This window comes from Cyclopterus lumpus, chromosome 9 (assembly GCF_009769545.1).
Source record: "Cyclopterus lumpus isolate fCycLum1 chromosome 9, fCycLum1.pri, whole genome shotgun sequence".
Lineage (NCBI taxonomy): Eukaryota > Metazoa > Chordata > Actinopteri > Perciformes > Cyclopteridae > Cyclopterus > Cyclopterus lumpus.
The window spans coordinates 15,928,074-15,952,688 of NC_046974.1; the positions used below are offsets into that span (position 1 = coordinate 15,928,074).

The window sequence follows — 24,615 nt, forward strand, 5'->3', positions numbered from 1 at the left end:
ACATTTTGATTAATTCTCCAATTGTTCTTAAGAGCACAAGCGTGCAAAGGCACAGTGATCTACAATCGATGTGACTTAATGACATTTCTGGATGGCCGTTTGGTGAGACACACAGGATGAGAGCACAGAGAGAAGCTCCAGTGTGCTTTATCTTCTTTTTTTAGTAGTCCTGGCTCAGGAACCCCCCTGTCTAACAGGGACATTAGTCTTCTGTGAAGTGGCATTTGACCAAATGCTTGCCATTTTAAAGGTCAATAGGAAGCTGTTGTAATGAATTCAATTACTTGTTGAGCAGTCATATCAGTACTAGCCTGATTCATTGTCAGTTTGGGATCATTAATAAAACAGATTTAGTGTAGCTCTACCACCCGTGCAGACAAAGTCAAGTATTTAGGAAAAATGCATTCTGTCAACTGGAACGCAAATCATTCTCATTAAAGATACCTTGTATATCCACCAAGACTAAAGTCCACTCACACTGACAGAACTAGACAATATTTATCTTTGAGCTGAACTGAAAGACATGCAAGCACATATCATACTTACAGAAACACAGGTGTGCGCTAAAAGGCACACACAAAGTCACGTTTTCATGACTTTTGGGGACATTACTTTGACTTCCAATGATCACAAGAGATTTACCCTAACGCTTCCAGCCGAATCCTAAACCTTAGGATAGCCTTAACCTTAGTGGGGACGTGCATTTTGTCCCCAAAAGAAAGGCAAGTCCCAATAATGTGATAATGTGCCTGCACACACACACACACACACACACACACAGTTTTACACATTGTAAGTCGCGGCTCTCTAATGGATGACACGTTAATTCCACCATCAATGCTATGAGCTTCTGACACTACCACTGTGAAAATTATATCTTCAGATGATAAATATCTGAGCATGCTTCACACACACACTTCCACTCGTTACGTGGTCAACTTAAGGATAAAGGAGGTGGGCGAAGAAGATGGTGAAGGTGATAATAGTTTTTTTGATCAAAGAACCACTGGCTGGGGGCAGCAGCCTGTGTGTTAGGATTAGATTGCATTATCCTTCAGGAGACACTTGACAAGGTGGTAGAGCTTAAATGGCGTAGACGGTAACACGTATGTATGGTGTTATCCATACTTTTTGCAACTGTTTATCCCACTCTGAGCAAACCACAGACTTCAAATCACATACTCACACATCAGTACTTGCCGGTTAGATATCTGCTGCAACGACAACTGTGCCTGTAGCTCTGCTAAAAACTCGAACATAGAAAGGCATGTGCACAAACCCAAGGACACACACGCACAAACACCCACACACACACAGTCTGTCCAACAAACCCGTCCAAGGAAGACACAAAACATCACTGACAGCCTATAAATTGTAGTCACACTCAGATGCACACACAAGCATAAGTATGCAGCGAGCAGCAGCAGGCAGGTAATAAATTAGAGGGACATGGAAGGAAAGTGCTTGTCATGCAGAAATGTCCAACTATAATAATTATTACATTCATTTTACAGTGACGGCCTGATGTTTCCCTCAAGGGATTTACAAACTGAAGTCCCAGTTAAAGGGCGCCACTATCCCCTGAAGCTCCATCCATGGTGCAAATAGAAGCGCTGACATCACAACTGGAAGACGTTGACCTCAAAATGAAAAGTCAACTATTCAACATTCAAAAGCAGTGGCCATCAAAATAATCTTTATGAAGCAAAGATCCACCCTGAATGAAAATTAGATTTTACACTATCAATATTTAATGTCAATAAGTATCTCCTGAGGTGAACAGGAGAGACTACACTGGTAATGAGTCATTCTGGAGCTGCTGAGTAACCTGTCCTTGGACACAGTAGCACTATGGGATGGGGACATTTTCTATTTCAAGTCAAAAAAACATATTTTAGCAAAGTCCCACAGATGGAATAATGTATTCAGTGTTGATGCACTAAATCCAAAAGGTCCGACTTGATTAAGTCTTGGGAAGCATATCATTTCAGTGTAACTTTTGAGGGTGTTTGGAGTAGATTTTTTTTGTTTCTGGGAATAAAATAACGATTGAAATAATGATTTAGAAATGTTACTTAATTATTTTTTGCATTACTTTTACAGCACTGTGGGGTGATCTGAAATACTACATGCACAACACTAACACAACTGTATCATCATGTATAGTTCCACAGTAATCACATGTTCACCACCACACTATGTACATCCTCAGACACACACACAAAAACAGACCCTCTGCCCATTCAATTAAGGATTACAGTGATACTCATTTAACCAGGCTATACAAATGCAAATGGGAGCCCAGGCGCTCTAGTTGTGTGCCTCAGCATCACAGCGACACTGTTCTGTGAGACACTTTGATAAAGCCAGATCAAAGGAGTGGGGAGAAGAGGCGTTCAAGACCTCCAACAATAGCTCTCCTTAAACAGTGCCAGTAATTGGAAAAGCACATTCATGAATAAAGATGAGATTTTAGGCTACAAAATATCTGACAAACAAGCCCTTTGAATGCACTTAACTGAGTCTATAAAACACACATTATATTGCACACCTCTGCTCAGGTGATGAGAAGAAAATGTGTGGTTTGCCAACTTAACCTGGCTACTTGTAACAAAATACACAAGTCCAGCAAAAGGTTTGACATTGAGCTGCATTGTTGAATTCACTTTAATTCCTGTCTACAAGGATTTGATGTTGCACATCCACCTCTTTCCTAAATCTCCTCAGTCTCTGTCTGCCATGTCCAATTTAACATTGCTGCTCACCCATCCCTACAAAGCCTCTCTTCCCTTATATTCTGCCTCTTTCATTCACCATCCACCTTTCCTTTCGCCTTCTTGCATTCTACTTGCTTGGTTTCTTCACCTTCACCCTTTATGCAACCCTCCTGATATCTCTAACACTGAACCCCTGTAATCCACACTCGCCCTCTGATTTCTTTCCATATCTTGTTATCAATGTCTTGTCCTCTTCCCTATTTGCCTTGCTCTCATTTATAAATCTTTTATTTTTCTCTTTCAGCACTCTTTTTGCTACTGCTTCGTCTCACTCTCTGTGTGCATCTCTTTAACATTATGCTCATGTTTTTCCCGCCTCCATTTTTTCCTCCCCTCTTTGCGCATTCCCATACTTCCAAAGCTTTGTGTTATGCTGGCAGTTTTGCCACACTTCTCTTCATTTTTGACTACATCCTTCCCTCTATCCCCTCTTAAAGCCTACCTTTTATCCACTGGGTCGTGCACTAAGTATACTTAAAGGAAGCCAGGGATGTGGCATAGCAGCATTTCCAGCATTCATTTTGTATCCTAACACCTCATTCTACTTATCTTCCTTTGGAAAGTGGCAGAATGGCAGAAGGGCTGCCTGACATGTATCACTATCTCCCTGGAAACCATTTTTTTCAGTTAATTCCCACTCTCCCCTCTCCTGTGCTCTTTTACCTTTAGCAGGCGTACAGATGGCAGGAAGGCAGCATGGCACAGTTTTCTGATGGTCCAGTTGATTGGCCGCGGTGCATCCAGCTGGTTCATGGTGCCCACTCTTCACGGTGCGGCCACTGGTGCCCGGCGGCTTTTCCCGGGACCAGGATCAATGCTGCCCCACTAGGGGGGCAAAAATGGGAGAGGATCTCCAACTCCAACAGCCGAAAAGCACCCAAGTCCCAGGGCATGACCCTCGACGGATAACCATCAAACACAATTGCCACCACCTTGAAGCCTTTACTCCCCCAAGCAGGTCAGCCTCTCACCTGGTCAGCCCTCTGTCCCCCTCCCCTCCTGTCCTGCCCTCTCCTCCTCTCTGGCCCACACAGATCCAAAGAGTCCGAGGCAAGCCAAACCAGGAGCACCAGGAACATCCGATTCCTCCTCCACCAGTAGCCAGTGTACTCAGCTCTGGCAGCGAAAAAAAACCCAGAGTGTACTGTATTTTCCCAAACAATGGAGCAGAGCGCAGTAATGCTCAACAGAGATAAGAGTGTGTAGTGTGAGAGGGATGCAGGTAGAGAAAGAGAAAGAGGAGTGAAAGAGATGGAGATGTGAGGAGAGGAGAGGAGAGACGAGCAGTGCAGTGCAGTGCAGTGCAGTGCAGTGCGGTATAGCGCAGAGGGAAGAGGAGAGAAAAGGAGAGTAGCGCAGAGCGCATAAACGGAGCAGCCTGACAGGCAGCGGCTTAGATTTGAGGCTGCAGGCACACTACTGTCTCTAAGATGAGAGGAGGAGAGAGAGAGAGGGAGAATGGAAGAGAAAGAGAAGGAGAGATGGAAGAAGAGAGACTGAATGGGGGAGACATAAAATAAGATCCAACACAACTGATGAACAAGCTGAAAAACTATGGGAATAGGATGGAAGAGAAAAAATTGGCTCTGCGCATGGTAAAAAAAAAGATGAACGACGGTGAGGAACAGAGAGAGAAAGAGGGGGAGGGTTTGGGGGGGGTGGAGAAAATTGACACGAAGAGATGTGATGAGGCACTGTATGGTGGTCAAATGAGTGAAGTGGAGTCAAAGCTCTGACTTACAGAAATAATTCAGATGGAGCTTGAGGATTGAAGCGCATGAAACAACTTGGTGATGGAGCAGCAGACCCACTTATTGCTTTGCATGTGTCATTTTATTTATGCATAAAAGCTCCAAAGTGGTTAAACAAGAACACAAAAAACAGAGCTTTTCATGCAATTGTCATCTTGCACCTCCCCCACTCCCATTTGATGCAATTCAGTTTGCTGTATTGGCATGAATATTAAGCTGCATTCATGAAGAGAAAAAATTACATTGTGTGAACAGTATGTATTGTACATTATACTACTTACAAATTAACTATCTCTAATCAGGCTTTTCATGCCACATGCCGTTTTTTAAAAACTGTAAGACACAAAAATGTGTAGTCATCTCACTTTATGTTAACTTCAAGCACAGACAAGTATATATAATACTTATTATCTATTTCTACACAAGTATGTTGGTTATCAGGTTTCATTAAAGGCTCAATGAATATTCTCACTGTTTTAGTTGCATTAGAAACAATTATTTTCTAAAAGTTATTGGTCTACACGCTCCAACCATCCATAGACCTGTAGAGACATGAATCATATCAACAAGGGCAAACATAATCTCTCAAGGCTAAAATGCTCAACTATGAAGCGCAAAAAAAAAGGTTAAATTAGTCAGCTATTGTTGCTTCATCTTTGTTGGTGTATGGTTGGACTTTATTTATATTTCTGTCACACAGTCTCCAGTGAGTTACTGACTCGCAATAATCAAACCCTCAAATGCTTGTCAAAACAAAATATATGAAAAACAGAAATTACTGTGTGTGTGTGCGTGTGTGTGTGTGTGTGTGTGTGTGGTGTGTGTGTGTGTGTGTGTGTGTGTGTGTGTGTGCACTGGCCCGTTGCCCTCTTCCTACTTCCAGTGCCCTTGCTCGGACCACAACCATCTTCAAACTTCATTTTGATCTCAACTACACTGATATATATATATATATATATATATATATATATATATATATATATATATATATATATATATATATATATACTGCATCTTGCTTTGTGATGCAAAATGTGACCAAATCTGTCCACAATCAGTTAGGCAAAATACTTCAAACTGTTTTTTGTGGTAGTTCCTGCTGCAGGACCACAGTTTGCCCACAGTTTGATGACACACTCATACAGACTCACAAGATGAAAACTCTCTTTGTGATAGATTTGGCATGTTTGGACGAGCTGAGGAGTGATTCAGTGATTCTCTGGTGTAGGAAAAAAAGCACTGAGGGTTTCGGTTGTTGATGACAACACGTCATGACTCCTTTTGATGTACTACAAATTGCAGAGATAAAAATGTTGTTTCCATTTAATGTCAATGTGAATGCTGCCTTATTAAGCATCAAATATACCTGAACAACATATTCTCAAGTTTAGCTGGATGGGGAATTAAATATATGCAAAGAATACCAGGTATGGACACAAAAGGAGCAGTTTGTCATATATTTGAGCTTTCATATGATATGCCGCCATACTGCTGGAATGGTATTCTAATCCATGTGTGTGTGTGTGTGTGTGTGTGTGTGTGTGTGTGTGTGTGTTTGTGTTTGTGTGTGTGAGAGGCAGGAGGGAGTGGTAGGAAGAGCGTAGCATGAGAGTGTGCCTTTCCCCTCCAAACCCTCTCACTTGACACTTTTCCATCTCACCCCATGAAATGGTTCAGCAAACACATCCAGCTCAGAGCACTATTCTGCACTGCCTGCATCCCGACTCTAGATGGCAACCTTCTAATGCACAAGGAACAAGAACAGACAAGATGCGATTTAACTCTCTCAGAGTGGTCCATGTCTCCCAATGGGAGCTTTACTTCGCAAATGAGGGAGGCAATTTACTGTGAATTAAGTTGTATCAGATGGTGAAGGCAAAACAAATAAAAAAAATGTTGTCACTCACGTTTTCAGATGAAGTGGGAAAATTACAATACATGGTTATTTATTTTACAACAAATTGAGGTGAATTTTTTTGTTTACAAGAATCAAAACAGAAAATTCTATCAACCCTGCATTGTAAGCGTAGCGTGAATACTGTGCCAACTAAAGTCCCTTTGCTCTACTGCCTAGATTTATGTTGTATTATGTAAATGTAGAAATGGGTAAATTTGCTTGTGTGTGCATCGATGAACGTCTGAATAATTTACACACAACCGACAAGTAGTCTTGAAGACACTGTATATTTCATCATCTGCTCTATATGAGTGTGTGTGTGAGCACACCTATTTTTAATAACACAGAGTTGGTGCTCTGTGTAGCTCACTTCTGCTAAAGGTAGACCTTGTGACATTGCCTATCTGCACTGTGACAGTTGTGTGAAACAAAGCCAGGAGCTCATTGAAAATCTTTCTGTTCGTATTTCTGTGGGAAAAACAGTGGATATTAGCGAGTATGTCTGTCTGAGTGAAAGAGACCTTTTAACTACAGTCCTGTGACAAAAGTACTGAATTGAACTGAACAGGCAAGGGAAAGAGAGAGAGAAAAAAGGTGTTAAATGTGTTTACAAGTGCCTGCACACAGCGTACATATCTGATCTCTAAATTGCCTATCATGTGTTTTCCGCACAAAAGGGAGAAAAAAATCCAAATCCGTATTTAGAGTGACTCACTGGTACAGTTCATACTACATTTAATTGGAGATTTTCTCAAATATATGAATGATTCTTTTATTCGTGTTTATCTGAGGCGAACCAAAATTACAATTATTTCCTGAAATGTTTTGTAATAGGTTGAGTACACACGGCTTCATGAGTGCTTGAAGGTGGAGTCAGGGATTCTGGAGAAAGATTTTTGATATTTGTACTCCCTCCAAATGTACCGTACCTCTTGCCCCCCACTGCCTTTCTCTTGATGCAACCATGTCCTTTATTCTGTCCTGTGCATGAGCACGTTTCTTACATTTCTTCGAATGTTAAAATATTGACACATTTTAATTTAAATAAAGTCCAAATGTACTCAGCTGTGGAAGCATGTTTTGAAAGAGAGTAGAACTAAGAGCTGTGGTTGGGGGATCAATACTCGCAGGGTCAACCATGGGGAAAAGGTACCGTGAAGTGTTGTAGATGACTACCTAAACCAAACACACACACACACACAATTACAGAGAATGACAGTTGTTCAGTAAAACAAGTGACTGAAGGCACCGTGATAACAAAGTTGTCTGTTGAAGATTGATAGTGCCAAAAGCCTCTAATTTGGTCTCCTTGCCCTCTTCTCTTAGTGATGCTCATCCCCTAGAGGATTCTCCACAAGTAACAGTTCAATGCCTCCCTCCATATGCACTCAAACACAATACACACACACACACACACACACACACAACTACCCCCTACTTCCATTGCCCTGAGGAAGCAGGAACCCCTGCTGAGTCGGGTACACTTTTCCATCTGGAGAGAGGCAATGATCTAACCACACACAACACACACACACTCACGTACTTTAGCTCTCAAAATGTGTCCGTTTTCTCCACTTTTTTCTTTCACTATCAGGCACTTGCGCGTGCTCATATGCCAATGCCCAGTTGCAGTTTGATGCTTCCTAAAACATAACAACTCTTTAACCTTATAACAACTCTTTAACCTTATAAACTCAAATGATGTTACTCAGGCCCCACAAGTTGTCACATACAGTATTTATCTTCACATCCCCGAATTCAGGTCCACGCTCTGACATTTAGGCCTCGAGCAGTACAGCTAAATGTTATCGGCAGGTGCAAACAACTACTGACAAACAGCAGCGTTACAAGTTAAGGCAGAGAAAACAGCCTAATTAAAAATAATAGCCTGCAGGGGTTCTCCACGTCTCCATCCTTTATCACAGTTTAACATAATGTTATTTTAGATGAGTAAAATTCCGATTCATCAGGCAAGATTTACGTGCCAAATTAAATATCTGAGATCAAAGGGTCTCATATCTTCTTAAAGACCAAGTGAATTGAAAAAAAACATTTTACCCACAAAATCCCAATCCAATCCTTGTCTTTTTCTTCTGTAAAACGGTTTCAAACGTTGTATGACTCATCCTGCACTCAGTCATATAACACAGCACTTGCTAACAGAGCAATATGCAGAGAATTAGGAAGAGAAGTGTGTTTGGATACAGCGGGCTAAAACTTTGCTTTTAATTCATTTGCTACTGATGCTAAACGATCGGTGGAGTTTTGAAGCTGGGTGAGCGGGGGACTTGGACCCTGGTGCCATTGAGGGAGGCTGGGCGCTGGTCTTCTGCATGTACTGCACCGCGCTGTTGCACCATTACACCTGCATGTTCTTTCTGCCTCTCTTTGCAATAATGTCAATGTCTATCAATCATGCTGAAGGGCCAAAAGGTAACCTTTTGGTGAGAGAGACACAAGTGGCACTAAAATGACAGGGGTGGAAGGTAAGATATAGGTTGGACAGCAGGAGAAGTAGATACAGAGGATATGACGGGGACATAAAAGGTTGAGTTGTTCAAAATTAGACGATACGTTAATGAGACTCAGACCTGTTGCGCTACAAGATAGGTAGGAGACAATTTCACATTTGGTTTTGGAAGGAGAACTTCAACAAGCTTTACTCCAGGAAAATTCAACCTTTAAGTTCAGCACATATTATTTCATCCTGTGAGGTTGTCTGACAAAGGAACAGCAAGAGTCTATCTTCTTTTCTCTGCAGTAGAAATTATTTATGTGGCATTTGGCATTCCCCAAAATAGGAAATAGCAACACCCCAAGTATCTCATGACTACATAATTGCAGTAGTACAAGGACGAGCACAATTAGATTCACAGTTAAGATACGGGATCACCCTAACCACATGAAATGCATCCCATAAATTAGATCTCTCTGACTTAGTTTGTTCTTACAGATAAGAACATAATGACTTTGTAACTACAGCCGTGTGTTAAGGTGTTGTCTTGTCATAAGACCTGACAGAAATCAGACAAACTAACAGATGAATGCATTCACTAACATCTGAGTATGTGACATGTAAACTATGAAGAAAAGGGTGACTCCATCCACACAGAAGCACTGCTCTGTGTTAAAAAGCATATCATACACCAAATGAGAGCACACTAATCTCTTTGAACAACACAACCCTTTCAAATGTGTTGCCGGTCAGAATAGAGCAATAAAGCTATTACAGTGTGTATGCCTCAGGAGTTGTATATGTGCGTGTATGTTGTTTGCAGTCGTTGTTGAAAATCACCTTTAAACATCTCCAGAACAGAGGAAGACATAAACAGAACTCAGCGTGGCGCAATCACAGGAACTCTGCCCTTGTAATTGGCAATGAATAATAATTAATTATATTCGAGGACTACTGGTGATCCATGGAGAGAGAATCATTTTTTTGGCATGCCACCTCGCCTGTGAACTGTAAGCATAGATTTAAATACTACTGCACCTACGAACAGTTCACTTTGACTGATACTGTCCGTATTTCATTAGTTAGATTGTAAGCACTGAAGGTGCACTATCGCAATATTGGTTTTATTCCTTTTCAGTAAAATATTTCCATTATTCCAAAGTCAATGATTTGAGGTTCATGGTGACCAACAATTCTTAATAAGAAAGGAATTTAATGCGGAAAAAAGAAGTTCAGAGCAAACTTTTTTGCAAATTGTCCTCCTGCTGTTCAAGTACATGAAAAAGCAACTACTTCACAACGTCAGTAAACAAAATGAGTTACTTTAAACTCCTGATACAGGTGTTGTGGTACTTGTAACAGGCCAACGTTTGCCAAATTACTATAACATTGGGACTCATTAAGACTCCAAAATCATTCAATGATATAAAAAAAAATGTCCAGGTCTAAAATGTCTGGTGATAAGCTTCACGTTTCTCCAGAAGTACAGTTTTTCATGTTTCCATCTTCTGTCCGACGAAGCATAGAAGTGTAACAATGTATCCATGGAAAGAGAACATCCCTTCGTCCCTCTGAGACACACCAGAGACACACCAGTCTGATCCTGAATGAAGGCCGAATTAGAGAGAAGAGAATGAAGGGAAGAGTTAAGAAGTTAGGGGGAAAAATATAAACAGGAGGCAAACAAAGAGGGAATGGCAGTGGAATAAATGTAGAGCCACAACCAGTTAAGATAAACACTATTCTCATTTCATGCATATCCTTGTCGGACGCCAACACTGAATTGCTTTTGCATAATGTGCCTGCGTTAAAGCAGCTAAAGCGATTCAAACCCTCACATAAAATGTTCTATCTGAATCTCTCAGCAGAAATGAGAAAAGCGATTGCTTGTGTTTTATTTGTGTTAAGCAACAACATCGACTGTTCACCATGGCAATTCAGATCATACCGAATCTATGATTAATTTCCATCTATGACGTAAGAATCAAAAAGCACAACTAAAAAGTACCAACAACCTTTTCGCAACCAATTTAAAAAACATTTCACATGACTCAACAAATAGTATAATTTTTATTTCTCTTAAAACATTTAGGGACTTTCCGATCTACAATAGACAGTTGACTAAAGATGAGTGAGCTTTCTTGACTTAGAACGAAGAGTTGACTTCTTTGCAATGGAAGATAATGAAATGTCTCCATATGATATGCTTCAGGGGAAAACAAAATGAAAGCCTGCTGCACTCCAGATATTATATGGCCTTCTGTGGGGCCATTGTTGCCAGTGAAGATGACGTTCTTGCGAGGAAGAAATAAAACCATTGGAAAGCTGTGTCAAATATGTCGACCCTATATACAGTAAATATGCTGCCCTTCGCTTATCAGAATACCACAATCGACTATGTCAAGAGCTGGTCTATAGTTAGGATTTTCAGGATACAGTCCTTGCAATTACGGTCGATGATGCAGGAGACAAACGCCAGCACATTTGAATAGAATGCCGATTTAAATTGGTAGTATTTTGAAATCGTCCCAGTCTATGATCCTCCCGTGTGATGTCATGTCCTGCAGTGTTGGGAGAGGCTCCATCCAGTCTAAATGTGCAACCTGGCAGGCAAATTATATTTCTTATAAAATACAGAAAAAAACGCAGCAGAAGAAATTGAATCGAACCTCTGTTGAAGTCAGAGAGGAGGATGATCCATCTGCACGGTCGTTTCATACAAAAGCTAATGTGGTGGTGCCTCCCTCTCTTTAAGATGTTTCTCTCTCTCTCTCTCTCTCTCTCTCTCTCTCTCTCTCTCTCTCTCTCTCTCTCTCTCTCTCATTCTCTTTCGACAAAGAAATGTGTGCAGTGCCCATCTGGTATTACCTGAAGCCCCAAAGTACTTGTCAGTCCAGTGCTCAATGGAGAAATACCACACTATACATACACTACACACACGCGCGTGCACGCACACACACACACAAACACACACACACACACACACACACACACACAGAGGGGAATCTATAAATGCCAGATTAGTTTTAGTGCTTGCCGATTTAATCTTCTGAGTCAACAGAGCAATGCAGACAAGGCTCAGTGTCAGAGGCCACTTTAATGAACAGTCACTCATTTCAACCCAATACTGCAGTGTGGACTGCTGTATTCAAACAAAGAGACTTGTTTTTCAGCACTCTGTGTGGTTTTACTATACTTTTGAAGTATTAATTAAATTCAGGATCACGTTGGGAAACTTAAAACTCTAAAAGCATGAAATATTGTCAAAGGCTTGGGTGAAGAATATTATATTTCTATTCATAACATTTCTACCTTTAGAAACAAGACCCAATCACTAAACTAACTTCTAAACATGCCAATATTAGCTTGTATAAGACAAGCACAAGCCATAAGGCTCTGGCCAAGAAGGCAGAGTTTGGATCATTGTATCTAAAAGCTCCTGGCTGCTGAGTGTTTGACGTAGCTTGTGTTTAGGAGTGTTTCTAGGTTGTCCTAAAATCCAGCCCTCAGACCTCAGCTGAGTGGATGGAACCAGTGAGGTGAAATAGTGGATGGTATAACTAATGAGTCCACCTCCTCCCTTTTCTCCCTGCGCCTTTTCTAACTACAAAACCTGGCGTACACACACACACACACACACACACACACACGCACATGCACACACTGAATGCCTGCCTGCAATAGTGTGTATGAAAATAAAATGCCAAACTCCCGTGACATAAATTCTGCATTAGCCGTTGAGAACCTCCAAGTTGCTGTAGCAACGTAGACAGTGTCATTACAGTCTTGCGGGTCAGTGTAATAAAGCTAGACCCACAGCCCACTGGCCCTGGGGCCCCTGGTAATGGTTTTTATGGCTACCATTATTGCCACACTTCTACACCAGGAAATACATATGAGGATAGGCTTCGCCTTAAAGCCCAGAGCTCATGGCGTCAGAAAAAAGAGCTTCAAAGCCGCAGTTCAAAGACAGGCTGCAACACAGGTTTCAGATCATCGGATCTCTATTCAAAGATGTCAACATTTGCATAAATGAGAATATCAATATTTACATAAAAAAGACAGGAGATCCTTCTATAGGGTTCTCTCATTCGGTTTGGCAACAGGTTTGAGGAGAACCAGAAGTAAACACAGACTGGATGATACCTGATTGCATGCTACTCATGAAATATTTATATTTTTGACATACAAAAAATACCAGGGCTTCTCACAGCACACTACGGTGGAGGCCACCTGCCTTATCTGAATTAAAGAAATAAAGAATAGTCTAGAGCTCAGGTTTAAAAAAACTAAGTGTGGCTGTGTTGCCGGCAGAGATCTCATAGTCCAGCTTTGCACACTGCACCAAATCTACTGAAAGGGCCGAGGAAAATGAAATACAAAAATGTATAATTTATCTCTGCATACAAAACAGCTGTAATCTAATGTGAACTGTTTAATGGAAGCTGTTTGGTTGAGGCATGACTGAGCATTTCTGAAACGTTTATGTCTGTGTCTCTCTCTCCACTACTATTCCTCTCCTCCTCCTCTGTCTGAGTGAGGATAAATTAGCAGAAGGAATTCAGAGCAAGGCTGCTTAGACGAGGGTTTAAAAAAGCTTTCAGGACCCATGCCAGTAATCTGACAAATCCATAAGGGGGGCACCTCAAATCAAGTTTTTTTGTAAGAGGCTATGTATTACTTGAGCAAGTCACAATGACCTGTGTTTATAAATATGTGTTTGCTCCATGCTACCTGGTGATAATGAACACAAGTGAACATTACGCACCTTCTGGTCGTATAATGGTTTGATCATTTGGTTTCTCCAAAATGTTCATTATTCCCTCTGTGTGTACAGTACATGTGCATGTGTGTCATCCAGCTGGGGAATAGATAAGACACCCACACTAGTTTTAAATCCTGCACTCCAGGTAGAGAAGATTTCGCTGTGTCTTTTAACTTTGGCACGATAAGGTGCCACTCAGTCAGTGCCCTGGCCTGGAAGGCAAGGAGCACAGTGTGGACAAAGCTAACTTAAGGACGATAGCACACTGCAATCAGAGGGGTATAATAAAAAAATAGCTTCACAATTTAATTCATTAGCCGCTCAGTGGTCTCTCACAGTTCACTTCAACAAATGATCCAAAAGCCTTGCAGAGAGAAAGGATTATAGAGCTGCCATAATACCCCCTCCTCTATTACAGAGAGTGGGGTTGAATGGATCTGTAGATTAGTCAAATGAAAACGGAGAAAAAAGAGGCAATAAATGCAAGCCAAATTAAATCTAGGATGTTGAAGGTCACATATTTCCTGTAGGAGTAGGATGTGGTGTTTCATCTACAAAAACATGTCAGCTCCTTCTTTCTATTTTTAGACATGTAGGCAGACAGTGCAGGAAAAGTCACAAATAGTTCAGTGGAACTCGGCGGGCTCTAGCATCAGAGAGTCAAACTGCAGCGATGGTGATGAGCGGTTTTAAGGTCAGGATAATGAGGCAGTCCATGTAAACACACACAACCACACACACACACACACACACACACACACATTGTCTATCAGGCCAACGGTCATTACCACAGCAAGGTGAGTGGGGGCATCATGGCCACAGCAACACAAGTTTGCCATGCGACCTTATTAAACGTTGTCCTCTTGCTTTCCTTTCCCTCCTTTTCCTTTTCATTGCCAAAGTTCATTTTGCCCTTTCTATCCTCCCCTGAAAAGTTCACCATCCACAGCATCTCTCTGAATTGTATCTAGAGGAGATCTCCTTATTTAGGCTTCAACAAAAAAGGGTGTGTGTGAGAGATAGAGAAAAAAGAGATTGCTAAACAGCCTTAGACGTCTCAAAATGAAACCTGCCTACTCAATCCTATAACATTTAAAGCTCAATCTGTCTCACACACACACACACACACACACACACACAATCAGGATACAAATGAGTTATTTCATCCTCCCAAAAGATGCTTTGTCTCCTCAGCACATTCTCCCACTATCTAACACCACCCACCGCGTTCACTGCTTTAGCAAACTCTCATGATACTTGGAGCCGTTTCCAAGCTACTGTTGCTACGGATGTCAGTCAACACCCTCCACACACACACACACACACACAATAACTGCCATTAAATAACCAGCTTATTTGTACTAACGGTGGCCACTGAAACGTGTGTTAAGCAGATTAAAACATTGAGGACTTGGCTGCGTTGGCATGCCAGCAGCGCAGCTTCAGGTTTGTTATGACTCAACCCCACCGAGAGTGAAATGAAACTCTCAGAAGCGGCGTTACAGTTACAGAGAGACCATTTACGACTACTAATACTAATGACTTTAAATGGAAGGAAAATTACTTCTTTTTTTATTCTGGCTTTCTTTTTCTCCTGCTTGTACTCACTGGTTTATATTGGTGCTGTGGTTACAAGGCACTTGATGCGTTTAGTCATATCTCCACACATCTGTCTTTTTCCGTTGACCACCCACTACTCTAAATCCAGATGGCTTTCTACTTAATTTGTCTTTAATTAGTAAGAGGTGTAATTACAATGGGCTAATGATTTACAAAAGGCTGTGAGTCCTTTCTACCCACGCTGTTGACTGTGTACTACAATCCAATACAGTCTTTTGACTTTGGCACACCTTATTTTACACAAGCTACTTCCTGTTAAGCTGAGCATCTTAAATCTTTGATATGATGTGAATGTAATTTTAACTGAGGGGTTTTGACACCGGAGAGAGAGACGAGACAAGACATATGAGTCGGTTGAATCTTCAAAAACGCTCATTATTAAACAGCTGTGTTACAAAGTAGAAGTTCCTCCCACACAAATAATCTTTGGCTGAATACAGACACAAAACCCTGATAACAGCCAAGTGGTTGTCTGTATTCAGCCAAAGATAATCAATTGACATGATGTTTAAAAGGTTGTTTGTCACCAACAGTTTAAAAAATGCCCAGATGGTCCAAGACATAGATCCATAGGTTTGGCTCAGGACATGGCGTAAAGATCAAAGCAAGTCATTTTAGTCTGTTACAGCTGTGCTATGCAGAAATCTGTGGTACATTTTTATATAGATGGATAAAACAAATGGTAGAAATACATTTTATTTAACATGGCAGCTACTTCATTATTTATGTAAGCATTAGAATATCTTCATCGTCTAAGTAACAAAATCGGACTGCAGGATGGACGTACTATTGTTCTCTGAATAAGAAGGTGTTAATTCACAATTTATTTTGCATAAGTTAGAATAGTTTCGGGCACAGAAAGGGAGAAATCAATATAAGTACAAGAGACGTCAGAAGCTAAAAGTTCAGTAATGTTTCCTTTGTGAAGGTTTGCCACTAAATGTGCAGGTAGAAAGCAACCTCACTAATTATTAAAGTAAATCTTTCAAGAAAACAATCAAAGGTATAATTTTAAAAAACGACATAGTCTTCAGGGACTAGCAGAGTGAAATGTTCATGCTGTTGTGGTCTCTAAATTGGAGACGTAATAACTCATTCTGGTTGGTGGCAGGTGGCTCATTTATACCTATACGTAGATTTTTGTTGACGTTAGAGCTGATCTGAGCTTCACTGACAAGAACTGACACCAACACCTGAGACAAGAACCACTGACACCCACGATGTATGTGAAATAAAGTTAAAACATGTATTAATAGTAAGGTTACGTTCAGACCAACATTAACACTGCTTGAACAAACCCAGTCATCCTTATTCATTTTATTAAGAGCATTGGATCTGTAAGTTGCCAAATTCAAAAAGATTAACAATGTGAACAGTGGATTTGAAGAGCATTAAATTGATAGGTACAAAAAAGAAATAATAATAATAAAAATAGAAATGTACAGCATGAATCGACCACCAATGGATGCCGATTGTCAATGTGATTTTCAGCTTAATTTTCCCTGATGAAAGTAAGAATGCTGCTAGCAGGCCTAGTGAAGATTTGAGGGAGTTTAGCTAGAAAGAAAACAAAATAGAAAAAAACATGTTTGTTAGGAAACCAGAATACTTGAAAGAACAACACAACAGTGTTGTGTAAGTAGAATTTAAGCAAATGCAATTACCAGACCATCTGCACAGTCCATCTTTCTTCACACTTGGTTTGACACTACCTTTCAGAAGTTAGGCACATCACCCACGTACGTCGGTAAATTAGCTATTGTTAGTCTCCCTATTTAACACAAGTGTGTGCTCAATGGTCTATAATTCTGAGTCGTTCACATTAGGAGCCACAAGGGGGAACTAGAAGCTCTGCGTCAACATAGCAGCAATTATCAATTTTTAATTAAGTCGTAAAATATATTTTGTACGACCTCCATAACTTTATTCTTGATATTTATTGAAGTGATGTGTCGATGTTAGATCATATTTACAACATGAGTGAAGGCCACTGTGTGTCCCAGAATAGAGCATTTGACATGGCAAGTTGATGATGAGACATGTTGATCTATAAGTCTATCAAGTGTTGCTTGAATCATTATAAAATATGATGTACATTTTTTCAGAAACAGTCTTGCTATAATATTATGTAATTATACCACTGCAAAATTAATAAAGTGTATCTTCATTGCATCGGGGTGTTTTTCCTAATGGATTTAATATTGTCAGTGTTTGGGACTTTCCTTGTTTCTCTTTTTTTTGTCCACAACATCGGAGCTACAGTCTTGCTTGTTGCACACGCATGGTTCAACCTGCTGGTTGGCACATTTCTTTGAAGATACTTGACTGATTGCAGCAAACAGAACCCACAACAATAAATGGGTGCAAATGGCCTGTTCTAAAAACAGCAACCAAACTATTATATTCTCGTCTGCACCACCAGGAATAATGCAAGGCAGACAGGTAACTAACAATTAACACAATAACAGTCTTCAGTCCCGAGTCCTGACAGCTAGATGCTCTATCTCTGAACTCTCCTTTATATCAACTGAGTTTGCAGGTCAACCTCTCTTGTTACTTTTACAAATGAACATGTGGTGTTTTTTTGTATCTTCATAACCAAAAAGAAAGGATGCGGCCTCCACAATCACCGCAATCAGTAGACAAAGCACTCAAGGACTGCACGACACTGCATGACTTCACCTGTCAATGAAGGCCTGACGGACAGGAAGCTCTTCCCACTAATCTCCCGCTCGACCAGCGACTGCATTTCAAAATCTTCCAGTGAAACAATGATGGGTTGATGCATCTGAGGTTGTACAGTTGTATATGAGCTATGTTTGTTTCTAATTGTCTATGTTTTTGGCACTACATGTAAGTGCAGAACTGGAGTTTTGTTTAGCCTACTAATGAACAAGATGTCACATCCATGATCAAAAAGGTTGAATTCAAGCTTTGCACCCAACAGGGCTCTGAACCTATTCCGTTTTTCAGAACTAAACTGTGTTAAAAAGTTGTAATTTGGCTGATTGTTCTAACAAGTAGTGAAAGAACAAATGCCAGATGTCATACTATAACCCACAGAAAACACTTTGTAATGTGGGTGCTACTGATCCTTCTCACACAAATTGCTGAACCATACAGCATTTCCATAGTAACCGCCTAAACTCTTTGCTCATTAAGTAATATCACACTTGGGTTCATTGTAATGACAAGCCATTATAAGCATTCACACATTTTCAGTTTTGCTTCGCCTCGGTACAGGAAATGCAAAAAGGACTAACTTAATTTTCAATTCAAACAAAAGAACTGGGTAGTGAAAAAGTACTAGTGAAAACTTAACGTGTCCTTATTACATAACAATGCATATGTGTAAAGTGCATTAGGGGGATCAGAGGTCAGATGGAGAGCTTGTTATTCTTGTACTTTAATTATCATGAATATTGTCATGGTAACACAGTAGGCTCATTGAACCTGTAATAACTGATGTTTTTGGATAGGTCCATCGCCTCATGCGACCCCTTACACATAGTCACATAGTCTTCGATACATTATCATTAAAATACTGATTTTAGCTGCTCCAGCAAATGTGTAATACACTTGTTGAAGGACATTATAACTGATGCAAAGAATAAATATTAAGTGGGCACATTTAAGTAGTTCCGCTGCAGCAGTAATCCGCCTTTCTTTTTGTACATAGTGTTTATTAAATGTACCTATATTGTTTGTAGCCATTTTCTCATGTGTTTGTCATACTGTATTGTATCTGTGCTGTATTGTATCTGTGTTGTCTGGACTGTGCTACTGCCTCTTGGCCAGGTCATCATTGAAAATGAGAATTGGTTCTCAATTGATTTTACCTGGTTAAATAAAGGTCAAAAGTTTGATAGATGCATAAATTCAATTCAGAAGCGATATTGTTTAGTCAACATCAATAGATATAACAAAGTAGTTCAGATGAAAGGATAATAAATAAGCACTATTTCAATGACTTATTCATACTGACAACGATATTGTGACATGTTGACCCACAGGCTTTACTCAAGCCTTTTTAGCTTTGTGATACTCTGCTCTACAGATCAGCATTTCATGTAGTATGGTTTAACTTTTAATTGGTTATTATTTTTCTTAACATGAGAGAATAAACAGTGACAAACACAGTGAGCACCAATGAGCCTAATCATAGCAACTGAAGATCACTGAGGAACGAAGAATAACTGTCTTTCTTAAGTTATGCTGTGAAGCCAGGGGTGATCCCAATGGGCAAAACAAATGTTGTTTTCAAGACTATTGTGGTTCCAAAATTAATCGCATTACAGCCGAAAGCTTTGGGGCGATGGTGTGAGCTGCAACGCTTTGACACCACCATCTCGAATTAAAGATGCATTGCAATGCAGACGTGAACGACAGAACATAACCAGGAGTCTGGTCTCTTTTCAGCTCAACGTGGGTCTGAACTGCATGTTGCTGTCATTTACTGTCTGTCGCTCTCTCTCTCCTCTGATCTCTGTGTTTCACCGAGGGTGGTTACAGGAAATGAGTTCAGCAGTCCGGCAACGTGTTGCTCTTGCTGCCAATATAAGCTGCTCTGATTCAACAATGTTGGGTTGAAAAAACGTGCATGCAGGCTGAAATTCAACCGTGTTGTTGTTCACCCTGTCGGGAAGTGCAGTGACTTGAACCAAGAGAAGAAGAGCCATCAGGACAGAAAACTCTGCGAGCCACGAGGCCAACTAATGCAGTGTAACAATGTTATAGGCATTCAGTGTCCCGTCTTAGAGCTGCTCGGTGACATTTTAGAAGATGTCTTGTGATGCACTGCAGAAGGATTTATGTTTTGTTTTGTAATGTTTACTAAGATACTGGTGAAGCTTCTATATTAGGATGTGATACATCGTGAATCGTGATCGAATCGAATTGTGAGACCAGTGAAGATTCACGCCTCTACAGTCAAACACACAAAACCCACGCAAACAGACATGCTGATCAATGACGTTACTGACTCAAAATCACAGATCCAAACCACATTGAATTGTGAAATTTGTCAAAAACATGTCCCCAACAACTTCGTCTGCCACATCTCCACACCGCCTCCACTTGCACTCAGTACTTACTTTGAGAGAAATTTGAGAGAAATCACAACAAAGTAGTCGCAGTGTACAAACATAAACTGGTGGCACCACCTAACTTGACATTGATTTTTAGAAAGTGGCAGAAACAGTATTCATCCATCTGTGGAGGCTGCTTTATGTATTACTGCCAATAGACCTTTGTCACAGCAGACATTTCAGCATGTCATAGCAGGAAGAACGCAGGGTTGATATGAGTTTAAGTGTCTCAGTTCTGTTATTGTGCATTTGAATGGCTGACTGAGCCTTAATAAGTGTTTTTAGTTGCATGTGTTTTTTGCCTGCTAAGACTACATTATACCCAGAGTCCATTCACACAGGTGTACAGACCATGACTGACTGACAGTTCTCTGACTCCTCTATTGGCTCCTTTGCACTTGGACCACGGAATAAATTGCTCCAACCAGAATGAACCTGATTGACCTGATCAGCCAAGAATGAAAACTTAGAACATTTGATTATTTGTTTGTCTTGCAGGGAACTAAATACAATTACATGTATCAGAGAAGTATAGATTCACACCCTGAAAGTAACAGACTTGCAGTGTGGATTTAAAGAGACAAACTTAAATTCACAGTGTTGAATGTTCTTAAAGCTCTTCACTTGTCTGTCTTGGTCTTCCTCGGCTTTCATCATTCAGCACTATCACTGAGAATTGGATTCTCAAAGCGCCTGTAGAGTAATTATCTCACTTACATTTTTATCCTTCACTCTGTCACACTCATTAAGTAACACACACACACACCTGGCTATTACAACTGACTCAAAGTGTCTAATGATTGAGACTAGCAGAGGTGTGGTAGTATCACTCTGCTGTTTATATCCAAGCAACATAAATCCCAGAGGCTCAAGTGTAGCTTCTCTTTGTGCACACAGACACACACACAAACATACATGTAGCTAGAGAAGCAGACAGGAGCACAGACATTAGTGCTACCATTATAAAATCATTGATTACGTTTTAAAAAGTCCACGTCTGCATTTAGATAGGCCCTATTGACATCTGTGACAAAACAGTCTGACACCCCACTACCTCAAAGTAAGTATTGCCTCAAAAAACACTTCCTCTGATATTTTTATCGCAGTATATGTGTGCAATACTAAATAGCACTGGTTACTGGGGCATAACTGAAAAACCAGAAGTGGCTCTCGTATCCCCAACCGTGCATATCTCTGTCTCCCACTCATCTCCCAGCTCAGATATCACTGCCAAATATCTCCCCACAGATTGGCTAAGCATGATAGTCCATGAGCACCAGCTCGCAATAAGCTTTAGTTATTCTAACCTCGATCCATAAACATCAGCGAAGTTCCACATTTAAAAAAAAAGAGTGAATGTGAACCTGGATCCATCAGATTCACATGGAGAATTGTATTCCCACCAGCCTGACAGATGCTGCCAAAAGACATAAAGTATATAGATTTTGAAGAACTGCAAACACTGCAGCACCTTGAACCAGGTGCAGGAGACAAGAAAGATGGGAATGGAGTCAAATAACAAAAGAGAATAGCAACAGATATCAAGACAGAGTCTGGGGGTATGTGTGCAGCCAGTAAGTAATTCCTCTCTCACAATTCTCTCAAGATAGCCCACTGGTTCTTAACAGCAAACGCAATTTAATAAATACTAACAGTTGTTCCATGCCTTAAAGTTGATCATTTCCAAGTTTGATAAGTGGAATGTTTTCCTTCAGTCTGTCAAGTTGTTCTCAAACTACTACTGCACAACAATAGTACTACAAATGGGAATTTGCAAGTAAGTTATAGCTCCCAGCTGTCAGTTGTTCTGTTGATATTCAATTAATTTGACTTATTCAATGTTTCTGTGACTGAAATAATCCTCAAGAGTTGATTGATTAGCAATGGAGGCTCAACCTAACTATCATGCCCTCTTTTACTTCGACAAGTTTTATAAATACTGTGGCAGAATTGGAGCTGATCTATAAAGATGGCAATATCTAAGCTAATTAAACACTGTTTTATTATTTCATAAATCGATGCATAGCATAATGACAGTTGCTTTTCAAAAGATGACAAACTTGCAAATGGCACTCATTTATCCTTTCCCGCTGTTTAGTCTTTGGTTCATACACCAGATTATCATTATCATTAACTGTGTTACACGCTTCAGTTGTGCGTTGAAGATGTGTAACAGCTTGAATGGTAAAGAATCTAATACGTTTATGTTGTAAAGTTTATGATGTATAATACTACATCTAAAAACAATATTGTGTTCTGACTGCAGTACCTGGTTTCCAAGGTAACAGGAGGAGGAAGACTGTTGAAAGCTGAAAACAACTGAACAGTAGCAAGTTATCACTCAAGTGGCACAACAGATTGACTAATCTACTGAGGATGTTAAATTCTTAATAACTTAACTAGCAAATTAACCAACATGTTAGTCTTCCTAAATTCTCTCCCCCATTTACCTCCTAATCCCTCACTGCTGCTTAACTCCCTCCCAGGCAGAGTGCTATCTTGACAGCAGCCTTTCCTGTCCCATTTACCCCCCAGAACCCTGGCCATTGATTTATCTTTGGGGAACGTCTACAGGGGGCCAGTGTATCCTCAAAACATCTTACCGGTGGCTGCTGAGAGTTGAGCACCCCCCTCTTGGTGGAGCCTCCTCTGGAGCTGAGCCTCTTCCACGACTCAGAGAAGCGCCCCCTGGTGGTGGGACGCCCTGGCCCAGATGTCCCGGACGCAACAGATGAATCATCCCGGGTGGAAAACGGACGATCCCTGCGCAACTCCCTCCGCTCGCTCCACTTCTTCTTGGAAGCCATGGGTGTTAAAAATTTGGTCAAAAAGATGTGGGAAGTGAGGCGCCCACACTAAGTCGAAGAGGCTGTTCTTTAATCAAACTAGTGCCACAGGTGGCATCTTCAAGTCATTCTCCACTCTGCTGCCTACTGAAGCTTGGTTCACTCAGCCTCTTGGTTTCTCTTTCTTCTTTAAGTCTTCTTCCTCACTTCAAAAGATAATGCAAGAGAAATGTCCAACTCCCTTCTCCCTGTTTCTTTTCTTTTTCCCTCTTCTGATCTTTTGATCAAAGGAATGGCAGAACAGATCTTCACCAGCTCAGCGGCACTCCTGCGCTCTTCTTTTCTCTCCTGAAGCCTTCCTGGGGATGGGAGTCAGAGAGGAGAGGTGGCAAAGCAGAAGGTGCTGTCTGCACCCTGTTGCATGTGCTGTTACTGTGGCTTGGCCGGTAATGCCGTTTTCCCTCCTCACAGGGGGAGAGAGAGAGAGAGTGAGAGAGAGAGAGAGAGAGAGAGAGAGAGAGAGAGAGAGAGAGAGAGAGAGAGAGAGAGAGAGAGACCGGGGAAAAGGCAAGGGAAAGAGCGAGACAGAGATGGAGGGAGGTGGTTGGAGGGTACGATATTCAAATATGGGGTGAAAGAGACAAAATGATAACTAGGAGCTCAGTGTGGGCAGAGAAAGGAAAAGGAAAGAAGAGCAAATGACAGCAAGACGGGTCGAGAGTGGAAAAATGGAGGGAAAAAAAGAGTCTCTGGAGTGCAGGGTTCCTGTTGACAATAGTGCAGAGCTGCTTTAAACTGACTGAGAGGCACAGACACCCTGTTCAGTAAGTTACTCTCACAATAAACACTGAGCTTTGAATACCCACAGCTACTAAACCTTCATCTCCTCCTTCTCCTCTTGTTACCTGAGCTTACATTCACAATCTCACTCCTCTTTTCGGAGCAGGGCACATGTCTCACATGTCTATTCTTCTTCTTTATCTTCTTCCTCTTTGATACATGGTTCACAGTTCGTGAGTTAAACCACCTGAGCCTCAGTTTCTCTGTTGCATTTCCAGAGTAATGGACGATACCAAGTGAAACTGCCGGTTGTGGTGTTCTCTACTTTTTGCTATTGCTCGTTTCTCTCCAATGCTTCTCACTCAAAGTCTTCAGCTGTACTACAAGGGATGCCATGCTGTAGAGTTGTAGGTGATCATTTTAGTTATTTCTTCAAGTGTAGTTATGTAGAAATAGTGTGTGCATTACTCAATGAGAGTCTAAACGCTTCTTGTTCTATTTTAGCCGTAGAAGAAGATAGAAATAATCTGGGACAAGAAAACAAGAAAAAGGAAACACAATGAGAGACACGAGAGAGAGCAAGAGACGTAGCAGGATAAAGACAGGAAGACAAAGTGAGGAGAGGTGACAGGATCGTAACACCAGGGGCATTGCCTTCGTAGCTCCCAGTAACCACGTACCACCTGGGAGTAAACTC

General features: G+C 40.9%; 1 protein-coding gene across 1 annotated transcript in view; it reads right to left on the reverse strand.

The window, feature by feature from the left end:
• trpm3 (transient receptor potential cation channel, subfamily M, member 3) overlaps positions 1 to 23,571 on the reverse strand; it is a 122,705-nt gene extending 99,134 nt beyond the window's left edge. The window contains exon 1 of the mRNA XM_034541983.1: positions 22,956 to 23,571. Within this exon, the coding sequence (XP_034397874.1) occupies positions 22,956 to 23,159 (204 nt within the window). The 5' untranslated portion in view covers positions 23,160 to 23,571. The remainder of the gene's footprint in view (positions 1 to 22,955) is intronic.
• Between the last annotated feature and the right edge of the window lie 1,044 nt (positions 23,572 to 24,615).